Source organism: Amblyomma americanum, chromosome 11 (assembly GCF_052857255.1).
Source record: "Amblyomma americanum isolate KBUSLIRL-KWMA chromosome 11, ASM5285725v1, whole genome shotgun sequence".
In the NCBI taxonomy this organism is placed as follows: domain Eukaryota; kingdom Metazoa; phylum Arthropoda; class Arachnida; order Ixodida; family Ixodidae; genus Amblyomma; species Amblyomma americanum.
The window spans coordinates 4,682,525-4,698,024 of NC_135507.1; the positions used below are offsets into that span (position 1 = coordinate 4,682,525).

The 15,500-nt window shown below is 47.2% G+C and overlaps 1 protein-coding gene across 1 annotated transcript; it reads right to left on the reverse strand.

The window, feature by feature from the left end:
- Positions 1-1,153: 1,153 nt before the first annotated feature.
- LOC144111330 (E3 ubiquitin-protein ligase Siah1-like) lies at positions 1,154-10,730 on the reverse strand. The gene is made up of 5 exons (XM_077644595.1): positions 10,601-10,730; positions 8,397-8,641; positions 6,946-7,078; positions 3,972-4,078; positions 1,154-2,340 (listed from the first exon to the last, which is right to left on the reverse strand). The coding sequence occupies exons 2-5, from the start codon at positions 8,599-8,601 to the stop codon at positions 1,955-1,957; spliced, it is 831 nt and encodes a 276-aa protein (XP_077500721.1). The 5' UTR covers positions 8,602-8,641; positions 10,601-10,730; the 3' UTR covers positions 1,154-1,954.
- Positions 10,731-15,500: the final 4,770 nt, after the last annotated feature.

Sequence of the window (15,500 nt, forward strand, 5' to 3'; positions counted from 1 at the left end):
CGTCACTTTTACTGTATGAACAGCATGTTCATGTGTAGGTCTTCCGACCCACTTTTTCGGTCGCAGGTCCCAATCGGGATGATAATGTTTGATTTCTTAAGTTTTCCTCTTGTTAAGCTGGTTTTTCTCTTTTGCTGTGTATTTTTTCTTAAACAATGCATGCGCGTCCCTTTCCTGCCTAAGGCCTTCTGTTACGGCTGGCAGGATATCTGAAAAAAAAAAGCAAATAAACACCAGATCTGCCTCCATTCCTGCTTTATTGGAGACAAGCGCCCTCTGATAATTATTAAAGGGGCCCTGAAATTATTTTATTGGGCATATTCTTGTGCAAAAGGTCTGTAGAGGTGGTCTTTGTGGGTGTTCGAGTCAGATTCGAAAGCTGAGCGTGAACTCTATAATTTAGAAATAATAAAAAAAACGCTGCTCTCAGTAGCTCAAGGCTTGCCCTGTCTACACACTGACGTCATCGGGGTAGCGGACATGCGGTCGGCGAGGTGTCGCCCTAACTGGTAATTCCGTTCCAATACGGTAACGTGTTACCGTTGCCATGCTTGCTTAGCCGTATTTGCCGTACGGTCGAAGTTACCGCTTATACGCGACAGTGACCGGAGCACCGGAATCCCGCCCAGCGGCAATAAGCATGCGCTGATTGGTCCCGATGCGGAAGGCTTGCGCGCAGCTGCCGGGTACCCGGCGCCACCTGGCGGCTTCTAGGTGATCTGCGCATGTGCAATGACGGCGCGCGGGCTCCCGGTATACCGGTCACGGTAACACGGTAGACGATATGCTAAAGCTCGTCTCAAGATCCGGGATCCTGATATTGGTCGGACACTGCTGATAGAAAAAAAAACCAGCCTCAGCGAAGGAATAAATGTTGGAGTTTCTATTAGTGTTTTTTCTGAAATGTTCTCAAAAACTGTAACAAGCAATAGGAAAAAAAGTTTCCGTCCCAGCAAAAAGCCTTCGGAGAAGAAAACGCCGGCAGTGAAAACAAAAAAAAAAAGTTGGACATTGTTGACTGCGTTTTTTTTTTTCAGAATCCAATTATCGACATACTCGAGCTCTGATAAAACACGTGGTGCTCAATTAGCTCGCTTCAATTTTGACACTACAGGATGGCAAAATGAACAAAGCCGAAGACAACGAACAGAAAGCAAGCACTAACAACTTTTCTTTATTCAGACAAGCAAAAATATAAGAGGCAGTACGGCACCTGTTACACTACTGTTAATGTCCCGAGAGCACAAGTCGATCGTTTCTGATGGAAATAAAATAACGGTGTAAAGATTTTGAAAATGAAAATAGATGGTTGGTTACATTAAAGATATTGAGAAATAATCGTCATTATCCAGTGTTTGTGGGCCAACTAAAACTTTAATGTGCAGAGTGTTCGAACCAGCAGTGGCTGCGTGGAAGACTGCAAAATATTTGCACGAAAATTTTTAGGGTTCATCGACACTCTCGTATTCCGTATTCCCATGCAGAAAACAAGGACGATTGAACGCGATAGCTGGCGCGCTCAGACGAAAGCGATTATCAAAAACAAATGCAGTTCCAGCCGTACCATCCTCTTCAATAAACGTTTACTCACTCAAACCCACTCATTCACATTCACTCACGCCCACTCACTCCCACCCAATCAATCACTAGCTCACACCCACTCACTCATGCCCGCTCACTAACACACGCTCACACCCACTCACTCACTAACTGGCCCAGTCGTAAGGAAGCAACCTTCCTCTGAACGATGTGATTGCCATCGGTATTCAAGCCCTGCGAACTATCGCGTTGTGTAACTGCATCCAAATATATACACGCTGGTTCACGTCCGTCACCTCCACAATTGTGATTTCCCGGCTGAAGAGAGGCCTCCATATTTCAGCCCCACAGGTAGGCATACTGGCACGACACAGTTCAGTTCCAGCGGATCGTGAGACGCAAATATTTGGTTTCATCACTGTCGCGAGCAGCCCAACAAGTGGGATATGGTGGCCTCGATATCGGCGAGCCTCGTTTGTTCCAGCAGCTGGTCGATGTTGAACCTGAACTGGAGGCAGTCGCCGTTCTCGATGGCCACGTCGGCGTTGTCGTGGATGCTCAGCGGAGTGGCTTCCCAGGCGGTCCGGGCTCCGTCAGGGCCTTCGAGGTGGTAGGCGAAATTCTCGGCCTCAGCCGCGGAGCCGATGAGCTGCACCACGGCCGAGAAGAGGCGGCCGCCGTCTTCGGTTGGGGCCTTGCGCACAACAAGCATGAAGTCGTGGTCGAAGCACTGTTGGACGCGCACCCAGTGTGCGGAGGGCGACGAGCCGGCGGACCGCGCCCTGAACAACATGTGTTCACCTGCGAAGACCAGTGGCAAGAGAGCGGAATCGGAGCGGTCGCCAAGCCCCAACATGTTGCGACAGCCTCGCTCGACAGATCGTCTGTCATAGATACGAATCGCGCAGCGCTCGGTCCGGTTCCATAGTCGATGGTAAGGCAGCAAGCCGTCGAAAGGAAAATGATAAGGAGTAGTACGTGTGATAGGAAGAGAGAAGGGTGAGGTTAGGGAACTGAGATGAGTAGTCCTAGTCGAAATCAAGAGGAAGAAATGGGCTTGGGCAGGGCATGTAATGCGAAGGCAAGATAACCGCTGGTCCTTAAGGGTAACGGAGTAGATTCCAACAGAAGGCAAGCGTAGTATGGGGTGGCAGAAAGTTAGGTGAGCGGATGAGATTAAGAGGTTTGCAGGGATACGGTGGTCGAAGCTGGCAAAGGACAGGGTTAGTTTGAGATTTATGGTAGAGGTGTTTGCCCTGCTGTGGACGTAGTTAGGTTGATGATGACGATGACCGTTCGGTGAAGGAAAAGATTGGCGGGGAGAATTAAGCTCCGACTTTAGGGTCTGACGCGATAGCGTAATGGGTTAATTCCCATATATGCATGAGGTCATTCTCTACTTTGCATTCGTTGATCCCTGGCAGTTCTCTCACCTCTCCAGGCGCAGTGGTGCAGCGGTTAAGCGATGCGCCACTTCCCTGTGATGACGGGTGCTCCCAGCTGTGGGCCTTGTGCGACCCAGGTTGCTCTTCCCGAGCGATCAATCGTTAATTTAACTTCTACCTGCCATGGTGGGCAGGTTGTGATGGCGCTGAAAGGTCACGAGACCTAGGTGGTCCACCTTCCTCTTAGCATGCTCTCTGGGGACCATCTGCCAGAGCCATGCTCGTGATTTTTCGCTCACAACACCGACACCATATCTTCTGGAGAAGGGGGCATTTACCGCTATCGCCCGAGGCGATTAGTGCGATTCAAATCAATTCAAATCTTATTTTCTTTTCTACAAGGTACAATGATGGAGCAGCCACAAAAAGCTGCTGCTGCCAGCAGCTTGACATGTAGGCTAACGCATGCACCATGCACGTCGTAGAGTATGCGTTAGCTTCCCCCTGACGTTGGCGAAATCCAGTCCATCAATCACCGTGTGACGCTGCGACAAAGCGACTCAGGCTGTGAGGGACGCCGTAGTGAAGGTCTCCGGAAATTTCGACCACCTGGGGTTCTTTAACGTACACTCACATCGCACAGTACACGGGCCTCTAGAATTTCGCCTCCATCGAAATTCGACCGCCGCGGCCGGGATCGAACCCGCGTCTTTCGGGTAAGCACCCGAGCGCCGTAACCACTGAGCCACCGCGGCGGCTGTACATGTAGTTTAATTAGTTGGTGAGACCAAAAAGCATTACAGAGAAAATCTATAAATTATTTACCGGGCGCAGGCAAATTCTGGGTGATGATACATGTATACTAATCTTTTTTGGAGCATTCCAAGGAAGAAAACACACAACCGAAAATTTTGGGCTCATTTTCTTTAAAATGCGAGTCAAACTGAAACTATAGCTTTGACAACAGAACGTTTAAGCAAAGCAAGTGAGTCCTTATGAATTTAGTGTAAGTTGAAGACAGGCCACAGCTTTTGTCTCAGTACTCACCTCTGTATGTACTGACACGTTCGTGTGAATTTTCGAGGTGTTGCAATATTTGGCAGTGCGGGCCATGCCACTCGCAGGCTCTTCCCGGGTACGGACACGGAACCGGCCTGCGAAAGCCAACCAATATAGAGGGTTTGCATAGCCTGCAGGAGCACTAACGTATACGCCCTTCCACTTTCCGCATCCTTATTTTTCTGTCACATCTCGGGGCTTCTCTAAAGTTTACCATAAACAAAGCGCAGTGGTAATTATAAGCCAGACAGGATTGCAGCCATCGTGGCTTTTTGTCCGCCTTGGTCGTGTCCGGTTCTCACGATCATGCTGCCCTTTTCGCGCTCTGATCAAGCTTAAGATGAACAACTACCTCGCCCGAACCTCTACCTTCGTAGATTTCGTTCTGCGTGTATACGTGCCGTGACCATAGTGAGATCGGCATACTCCCAGGTAGCACATGACAGCGGGCCAATACTAGAAATATGTTGGCAAAGCATATGGCCTTAAGTAGGCCCAGAGTCCCGAGTGAGCATCTGATATCGGCTGAACCACTCATTAACGCATTCAATGATGGCCCTGGTTGCCCGTCACTTTTCTAGTATTGTCTATGCCGTCATCACATCATGGCTATCATGGGCCAGGTTAGCCAAAATTCTCCAACTCTGCCATTGATGGCAGTGCCATCTTTGAATCATGGCTATCACTGGCCGTGTTAGCCAGTTCCACCCTGTTTGGCAGAAATGGCTATGCCATTTTAGAAAGCTGTCTGTGTTGGCCTAGCTTTGCCATCACTCATCAAGCGTAAAAAGTATACTGGCAAATGCTGGTCAACCTTGTGCCATCTCCAAAGCAGCATGACAACGATCAATATTACAACAGAGAGCGACAGTTTATAATTTTTTAACTCGCGAAAATTGGCTTAAGCTTTCTCTAAAAGGTGTGTGACCTGACCCGTACAGTGATCACTCATGACCCCAGGCAACAAAGTAATCGGCCCAATATCGGAAATGGCTGAATTCACTCTGGTCCTTTGTGGGACCGGTCTTTGCCAATACGATTCCAATATTGGGCTGGTTACGTGGGCTGCTGGGGCTATTAGAAAGGACTCAAGATTGCTGACGCATACAGTGTACGATATATTGCTCATGGAGACATTGCAAGGTACTGTTAAGTGAGCGAGTGAAAACATTATTGAGCTTAAGGAGGGTGGTGATACTGCTTCTCAAGGGCAGGGTCCTCAGTTAAGGACACCGAGAGCTGCCATGATCCTGCGGACCCGGTCGATGTTGATTGCTACAATGACGCCACTCCGCAAGTCGCTACATCGCTAACTGTTTAGTAAAGCATAATGGCACAATGGTTTCTAAAGATTTCCCATACAGCACCGAACATTAGAATAATGTATTAAATATGGTATGCAAGCTGCAATAATTAATGTTACGCGAGTATGTGGCATTCGAGCAGCACATTAATGTTAAAAATGAACAAATGAAGATACGTTATATCGAAAACATTTTTAGTTTAATATGCGGTGTGAACGTTATTTTAATGCTCTAAATGTTATTATTATAACGTTATAATTAACACATAATGTTCTATGTTGTGTCCTAAACATTAGTTGAAATAAATATTGTATAATGTAGCCTTTTTGACGTTATTAGAAGGTTTGAATCATTACTATGAAACAACATTACACATATATGTTTCAGGAACTGGGTACCAGAACTTTTTCCACTGTTCTTATAGAAAAGATGTTTTTCAGCTAGCAGTACTCAACTAAATCTCTTAGATTGTATCTGCCGTAAATTGCATGCACAACCCAACTGTTTAGCTAAAGTGATTTGCTTAATACCCATTCGCCACTATCGCTCATGGGATATGAGACACCCCTCAGCAATGGCAGTATAAGCTTGACTCCATAGTGTGCATTCGGAGGTGGGTGTATATGTGAGCCGCATGTTGCGTTGTAATGAGCTGCTCAGGCGTAGGCTTCATTGTTGGCCCTTGCAAAGCGTTGATTAAGCTGCGCATCTTCACAACTAGCAAGACTGTTTGCTCGTGCAGGGTTGCCTTAACATTTTCCAGTATGCTGCGCTTACTTTTTTAAATGTTAATGTGATAAAAATTTATTCGCACATTTGTCAGAAATATTACAAAACGTTACAAAACGTGGACATTAAGAAAACTGAGCTGTCGTTTCACCGAAAAAAAAGAAATTCCTGGCGGTTTAGCATTGCTAAGCACGAAATATTATGCGAAAGCAGGTTTTTGCAAGTAGATGCCGCCACGTACCTGAAAACGCGATTAAGGTGTCCACTGACCCAGAGAGTCTGTTACGCGCCTCAAAATCCACGGACTCGACAACACGTCAGCGCCAAGATAATGAATCAAATTGAACGCCGGCGGCCTATCGCTGCAGTGCCTTGTTTCTGCCAGAACGCCGTCAACGCAAACGAAAGCAGGGCACATCTCTCGTCACTACCGCCAGCCACGTATACCCCAGAGCGCGATTGAGGAGTCCATTGGCCCAGGGAGCCAGTTATGCTGGTTTCCTTCCCTTTCGTGACCTTTGCGCCAAGATGGAAGTTGAGGGAGACGACGGCGTGCAATGCACAGCGTGAGCAGTTGAACGCGAGGCGTGATCAGCTGCGGCGATATAACATAGTGCTCTCGTGCAGTGGCCAGCGAAGCTGATCTGTTCGCGCCGCCGCGGGTTCGAAACCCTAGTCGCGGCAATATTTATTTTATTTCTGCAAGTATCTGAGAGGCTTCAGACAACTATCAGCTTTTTCAGGATTTATAGTGAAGTAGTGATTTCGCACTTAACATTGTTGTAATGTTTCAATGCAACCTGGGGTAGTGCCGTCCGATAGAGTTGTTGTCCCCGCGAAGTCTCTTCTTTTAAACAGTCAACGTCACCAGTGTCTGCGACACTGAAATGGTACGGGTGTTCGATGGCGACAAATACGACAACACCGACCTGAATTCGCAGACGTCATAGTGCCAGGCATGGTCTGCGAGAGGCAGTTTCAGCGGACATCCGGAATCCTTGTACTTGCACCAGAAGGACATCTTCTCGGCAAGTTTCTCCAGTTTAAGGTTGCGGATATTCCCTGCAAGAAGGGCATGGTTGGTCCGTGCTTTCACACGCCTGTCCACAGCGCCGATGATCATCATTTGCGACCCAAGAGAGAGCGGTTTATTTGCACACGCACACGCACGCACACACGCGCTCACACACACAAAAAAATGGCTGTGTTTTAGCTCTGGTTAAACCCGGAGTGACGTGATAGCTACAGCTGGCCGAGTAGAACTCGCTCAGTCGAACTGCTAAGTCAGTCTTTCGCCGCTTCGTTTCGCTGGAAGTTCATTCTTCATCTTCGTCCCTGGACGTGGATTCACTCTCTCCCCCTCTCCACTCCTCTCACACTCGGTTTGGCCGGCAGGCTGCCACGGTGGCCACGGCGCCGCCAAGCTGAAAGCTCGAAATGCTAGCGTAATGTAGGCGCCCACACCAGCTGCGTCCTCTGACATCACTCCGCGCATGCGCACAACTGACGAGGCGGGCGGCGTCTGCTCCGCCGTCGGCGCTGCCACGAGGCGCGCACACCGGCTGCGGGCTATGACGTCACTCCACGCATGCGCACAGCTGACGGAGCGGTGGTGCCAAGGCTCAGCGCGCAGCCACGCTGACCCCACGAAGTGGCTGGCGTAGTGTAGCTGTCGCTACAAAAAACCTTGCTGATCTGATTACCACTGCATAACGCCGGCAGCTGTTGAGGTATCTTAGTTTTGCGATAAAAGAATTTTAGAGCGACGCAGGTGTATGTTTAGGTATTGACCGTTCTTTTTAGTTTTTTTTAATGAAGCAATAAATAAGATTTTTGGGTCTAGTTGGTTCATACTGAATGTTAAGGGTAAACGGCGCGTTAGGGTTAAGACAAGAGAAAGGAACACACACGACACTTACTAACGCAGTTGAGTGCATAGGGCTCTTTCCTACCCACTCAAGCAAGACCAACTGCAAATGCTCTAGTAACGGTGTGTGTTCCTTTCTCTTGTCATAACCCTTTCGCGCAGTTTACCCTTATGAAGAATGAAACCGCAATGATACGACCACACAACAGGATGAATGCACAGTAATTATAAGTGTTCTGTTAGACGTGTGCTGCTCTGCAGCCCTCTCTCCCTCTCTGTACTTTTTACCTGCCAACCGTGGCAAGTGACGGCCATGCATTGACTTGAATTAAGTTAAATGCAACTGATGAAATCAAATGAAAATAATTCTCTAAGTGATTAAGGTCTTACGGCTGAAACTGTAGATTCCACGTTAGAATGGGGGCTGTATGGCTAAACCAACGCTATAACAGCTTTCGCTATAAAACCCGCTATGACGGCTTCCAGAGACCTCATGTGCCGCCGGTAACTCACCCATGGGCTCCCGGCAGGTGGGGCAGTCGTCGACTTTTTCGCGGCACGAGGAGCACAGCAAGTGTCCGTTTGGGCACTGGTGGATAGGTGGCCGTACCAGTTCCGAGCACACTGGGCAGTCCAGCAGGGTGTCCATCGAGGAAGGCTCCTGGTCCGGATCGTCTGAATCGTCCGCTCCTCTAAAGCAAGCCTGTTGCGGGTCCATGTTACTCCTTTGTTGCGTCTTCGTTGCGATACGCAGTCACCTGTGGACGACAGCTTCACCGGTTTTAGTGCGAAATTACTAATGCGGAGGTTCAAAGCCTAGCAAAGTATCCTATCTTGCATGTGTTGCAGGGTGTTCTGCAGGGTAGCCAACCACACCCTTCTGTTTAACATCCCTGCTTTCCCTTTTCCTCTTTATCTCCATCTCTAAGTGCACTTCGGGATCATAGGGAAAAAAAACAGCCAGAAATAGAAACAACATAAATATCCACGACTGGGAGTCGAACCCACGGCGGCGCGAACAGAACAGCGTGGGACTGATGGAACACCAGCGTGCGATCATGTTGAAGTTTGTTATCAGCGATGGTTGTACAAAGAATGAATCAAAATTATACAGAAAGAGGTCCAGAAGTTAATACTGTATTGGGAACTCTTATCACGAATGCACAGTAAAAGTAAAATAGAGTCAATCGTACAATGACCAAAATCATTTGTCAGTAACAAAACATACAAAATAACTCACTAACTCGAAGTGTCAACAAGGAAAGCAGTATGTATAAGGAAGAGGCACAAGTATGCTAAGAAATAAATATGTTCGTTAAACTGAAGGAGACAAATACTGAAGACACGGTTCTAACGCACATTATCTGGTTAAAGGAGAGAACGGGAGCATTTTTTAGGAGGAGGGCTGTACGCAAAAATATGCATTAAACAATGTGTGTTATACAATACTATAACACTATGCAATGATTGAAAATGTGTTGCCTGAAGCTTTTGCTGCTATGTTTTAATACAGAAGAGAAGCTCGTTACATAGTTTAATCATGATGAAACTGACAGTTCGCCACAAAAGGTACGAATGTTTGCAAGTAAAAGGTTATTTGCCCTGGAAAATTGACTGACATTTGGGGTGCTGAGATCGGTCTCTTGGGATAATTTGGAGAAGACTAGGGTGTTTTATGAGTCGGTACGCTGTTATGCGATTGCTAAATGTTATGAAACAAAGCTATGATTCATTCCTTCTGATATAAATCTCTCCCGCTACTTGTTCCGATGCGATGATAGCCGTCGCCTCGCTAGTCTGTGCTTCCTTGCATTTTCCGCGGCCACTAGTACCGTTTTTTCCCCTGAATATAAATACTGACGTCCTCTACGTGACAAATCATTTATTGCAAATCTTTTCGAACTAAGCACGCCCTGATTCCTTTGAAATCGTGCACAGAATTCCGCTGGTTCCGTCTTGACCACGGTGGAAGAATATTCACGGTGGAAGAACAATATTCTTCCACCGTGGTCTTGACTGATCAAAGCCACTGACCGTGCCCGTGTGGCTCCCTGCCACGGCAAAAAAAGTGACGCTCGTGATCAAGTTTGAACACAGAGCCGCTGGGTGGAACCACCTCACAATAAGTTACGAGTTGCCGCTCCCTACGGTTAATTTATTTATTTACAAAATACTGCGAACACTAAAAGTACGGTGGGCATAAAGGTCAGCGAAATTACAAAGAAGCAGCATCGCAATAAAAGGCACAAATAGCATTTGCTGGTTAGACCTCAATGTTACGCTGTGAACTAGAAACTTCGGTGAACTCCTTGAGCTACAGACCAATGGTATACCGCTCAGATATACAGCTCTGCGGCCTCAACAGATTAGAAAACCGGGTTTTGCTAGCATACCCCTGGAACCTTACGCCTCTTTACCACTGGTCCAGTCTGACAGTCTGCAAGCAATGCCCACAGCCGGCTGCTGTTTCGAATGCGCAGTTGCCAATGGCGAATAGAATAAGCAGGAATAATTTAGAAAAACTTCGCGAAATGGGACCTCAAGTTTTGAATTTTCAAATCTGCTCCTCAAGCCAGTGGTCTGAGATTGCCCATGTGATCAACACGCGGTCATCAACGATTCAGAATGGCCGACGAAACTTCGATAGGATAGCAAGATGACTGTAAAGGCCAACAAAGAAGAACACTTCAAATGAGGCGATGTTAGCTTCTACTTACCTCACAGTTGGCCTCATAGGATATGGTCACAGTTCACTCCGATCGGCAAGGCACCGCACACAGCGTCTATTTGCAACTGCCGCTCTCGCAACAGCTTGCGCGCCGACGAGCTGTGGACTCGCTCGCTGATAACAGGCAGTCTGAGTCGCCTCGTAGCTCTCAGTTATCGTGCTGCACAGAAGTTCCGCGTTGCGTTTCACAATGGCGTGTCAACGTAACGGCGCTCTCGAGTGTCTTGCTTTGCAGAAACAAGGCTGAATGGTGGGCCAGTCGGTATGACATGTCGAATAATAATTTTTACCAGCCGAAAAAAGATGAGGGACAAGACGAGAACCTACACAGGACAAGGCTGGAGTAACAATTGACATTTTTATTGTGCGCATTCCGTAGAGTAACCGTCACGCATGCGCCAAGCCAAAACAGCCAAGTCGTCAACGTGTTTTTTTCTGCCCCTGTTAAGCTTTCAGGTCTCTGCGCACGAATAATGCCTGAGGATAATAAGAAACACTGCAACACCAAGCTTAGAACAATGTTTGGCAGGTGCAAAACAGAAGTCATATATAAGATCCCGCTGACGTGTGGGAAGCGTTATATAGGACATACTGGTGATTGTAGTAATGAAAGGCTGCGCAAGCACCGAACAAAAATTGGTAATGGTAAGATGGCAATCTTGCTTTGCATTGTAGTAGATGCCCCGGGAAGTGTTCCCCTCGTTTCAATCGTGTCACCATTTTAGGCCACGGAAAAACAAGAAAGGCACGTGAAATTTTTGAGGCCTAACTGACAGATAAGTATAGTGATGCTTGCGCCAGTTCCCCGTCTATTGGGCTGACAACGAAAGAGATTGAGTTTTTGAGTGATTGAACGTAGGTTGTCTGTTTTGGCTTGCCACATGCGTGACGATTACTCTACGGAATGTGCACAATAGAGATGTTAGTCGTTAGCTCAGCCTTGTCATGTGTAGGTTCTCCTCTTGTCACTCGTCTTTTTTTTTTTTTGGCTGGTAAAAATTATTCTTCGGCTTTGTTGAAAGGGACATTTCATCGCAGGGAGGCTTTAGATTGGCCGCCAACAGTGAGTGAAGTACACAGAAAAGGGAAGCAGCTCTCACGGTAGCCGCTGAAACGACGCGGACTCTCGTTACCATTATCTGCGATGCATGCTGATGATGACAAGAAATCATTCACAGTTCAAGCAGTTCCTCAGTATAAATATGCTCTTTTTCTAATAAGCTTTCAGTTGTCAGTGCAGCATCTGAGCTCGTCGTGTGTATCACTTCTTGGACTACTTTTCTTTCTGCTGCTGTTGTAATTGATTAACTCGTCAACTATATATAAGCGCGATTCTTTGGTCAGCGTAGGTTCCGACGACATATCTGTAATTTGCTCTTCGACAGCAAGCCAGCGCGTGTGGACCGGCGAGAGGACTCTAGACATGCATGCGGGTTGTGAGTGTAATCCTAATTTTTTTTTTTTCACAGCGAACTCTGTGAGAGAACACTTGCACACCTGCATTTTGTACGCATTTTTATCCGTGCGTATATACTATACTTGTATTAGTCTGTAACAGGGTCATTATCAATCGCCTCAACCTCCGTCTTTCTACATTGTAATTTAACCGAGCACTCTTTTTCGATCTTTGAATTGATTGCCAAATTTTGATTCTAATTAGTTCTAATTTGTATCTCCTGTCTGTACTCTACAGCATCATCATCTATATGGCCGGTTCGTGTTCAAGATAATCGCAGAGCCTCTCCCCCCCCCCCCTCCCCGCGTACTTGGTGCCAGTATCGTCTAAACCGCAATGTGCTCTTTCCGCTTCGAACTATGTCCCTCGTTATCTTCCTGGCAGAACAGCTCGATAATATAAAATGCTAATACTATGTACCTGCAGCTGTATAACAAGCCAACAGTCTGTAGAGCACCGCAAGCGACATGCGGAGGTTGTGTGTTTGTCTCCCTCCGGTGGCGTTTCTTTTCGTCTACTAATTGTCAAGTTATCGCACATCTAGACTGTAGTGTAATTACGTTGCTTCTCAGATGGCAAAAACAACGAAAAAGACTATTTTCAATTTTTCCTTCCTTAAATACCGTTGGGTTCCTTCGAAACTATCCAAGGGAGCCCCCACCGTTCATATTCTTGTCTTGGATTCGCCTGTACCTAACAACTATAATACCCCTCAACCTGTGTTTGCTCCAACTTTCATCTCAGCGAAAGTCTCAAGACTTTGTCACTTCTGTTTGCTCGCTTTAAAGGGACGCTAAAGGAAAATAATAAGTTTAGAAATACCGATATAAGATCTTTCTTAAGCACTGCCAATGGTTTTAATGCGAGGCATTCAGGTTCTCGTCTTGCAAAAACCACCCAGTTTCTCCGCGACGAAATTCACTGATTGGTAAATTGTGAGATGACGTCATCAGGGTCAAGCTAATTAACCGTCATGAGCGAATGAGAGAACACTGCAAAATTTGAAATTCCGAACGGCTCCCAAAGTTTGGCACTCGGGAGAGAGCACTTTAAAACTTGAAATTTCGAAGGACCCCCAAAACTTGGCAGTTAGGCGACCTCCAAAAAATTTTCCGCTTAGCCCGTCCACAAAATTTTTCATTGGCCTACTACAAAAAATTTTCAGGTGACCAACCCACAAAACTTGGCAGGCGGCCCACCCCACAATTTGGCACTTGGTCCACCTCCAAAATTTATCAATTGGCTCACCCCCAAAGTTTGGAATTTGGCTTACCCTCGCTCTTCTGAACTGTTTTCTTCGTCCTCAAATGTGACTTGGCGACAGTTTGGTCTTCGCGATCTACGAATCAGTGTACCATGTGTCTTTGGATGCGCTCTCGTTACTGTTCTCAGCAAGGGACATCGCACAGGAAGCGAGTGGAGTGCTTTCTTGGTGGACTTGTTTTCGACCGAGCCCAGGCTGTTCACCGTTAGGTCACATCAATTTTTGTGAGCCAAGAACAGGATTGGAGAACTTGTCCTGGTGCGGAACCTGCGTCTCTAGTGCGGATAAAGAACTTCCTGGGCCAAGCAAATAATAATAATGAAATAAAAGCAAGTGCCAGGGAAAAAAAAATGCATGCTGTCGGACACCGTTTGTTGGAATCAGGCCACGTCTCGCCCATTCTTCATGAGTAGCGTGCGAAAGCGAATTTGATAAATCCCGAACTTATGAATGCTGTTATGTATATTTCCCATCCTAGCGCATTTTGTACTGTGAGAAATAGACCTTCCCTACTTATTTAGCCAGCTCATCCGGGGAGACGTTCAATTTCAGGCTCATGCCCTGGGAAGGAGAAATCGGCCATTTGCGTCCAAGGGTAGCCAGAAACATGTGCCAAGCCTTAGACAAGTTAACTGCTCCATTGAGCAAGGGGTATATAGCTGCTGCCAATCTTGGAAAGCGGGGTGTATAATATACCTCCCAACCGATTGAATTATGAGAGAGAGAGAGAGAGAGAGAGAGAGAGAGAGAGAGAGAGAGAGCCTACGATGGAATGTTCGGCTAGATCGGCGATACGCCTTGAGAGCACGAAGCCTACGATTCCACAGACTCAAAAGGTGGGAGTCCGGGGCATCGAATTTGACTGAAAGCTTCGTTGTAGCTGACTTCTTGGCATCGTTGTTCTGAGTAATGAGCACGCGTCTAATACTGTGGGAACGTTCACCTCATCAAGCATCCTACGGAAACGTTCCCATAAGACGTGCTCCTCTATTCGATGGTGGTGTTGCCGCTCTAGTGATTTTCGCCCTCGAGGGGCCCATGACATTACCATGAGATAGTGATCACTGCCCAGGACTTCATCAGCCCGTCACCATAGGATCTCATTGGGATTGGAAACAAGTGTGAGGTATGGAGAAACGTCTCGTTGACCTCTTTGCTGGCCAGAGCGAGTGGGTAGCGTGAGTTCGTTGGCGATGATCAGTTTGACTTTGACAATGTGCTGCCATAGATGTCTTACCCTAGCATCTGAGCCATCATATCCCCAGCTGGTGTGCATGGCGTTAAAGTCACCCCCCCCCCCCCTATACCAAGATCCTGGGCATATATGCTTAAGAAGTGTTCCAAAAAAAAGATATATCCACTCAGAATGTCGTATTACCGAACGATGTGGCATAAACCGAAAAAAAAACCAAGGTCACTATGTATATCTAAGGTAAGCCATCTCCCGCTAGCTCTCGCGTCTGCGTGCACCACGCGGAAGTACAGTCGCGAGAAAAAAAAGATTAGCACTAGTGACGTGCCACAGGAGCGGCAGATAGCAACGCTCGGCGCTGAGGTTACGAATACGCTGATAACAAAAGTGCCAGGTGTGCTCGCAGCGCTAGCCGCGCAGTGCAATTTTCACCACTCCAGGGACGTTTGTGCTAATGTTTTTTTACTCGCGACTGTGCCAAGCTCGGTCTGGGAAGCACGCGAGAGAATAAGGACGCATTCCTGCCCACTAGCTATTGGATCCGTGTATCGCGATCCTGGCCCAGGACGTCGGTGCTCAATGGAAGGGGTGCAGTAACTCTTTCCGTACCGTGCCATAGGCCATGGGTCATATATGACCCACGTTTTGAACCTGCAGCCAAAAATTCAAGACGACGCTTCTGGAAAAGCTGCGCCACCTATTTTGCTTCTATAGGACCATTTCTTTGGTTTCAGTTCTGAATTTTTTTTTCATTTTCTAACGCGAGGAAGCGACGTGAAAACGAAAATTTTGACCGGGGATAGACCGCCGGTCGTCGATCATTGCGTCCGTTCTGTCTCGCACACCTCAGATGCGGAAGTCTACACTGAGCAGTTTTCTCGGCTCTTATGCTGTGTTTTTTCTTTCTTTAGAGCAGTGGTGGTGAGTTAGACAACCCAATAAATCGGCTGGATTTCAATTTCGATCACGAGACTGTC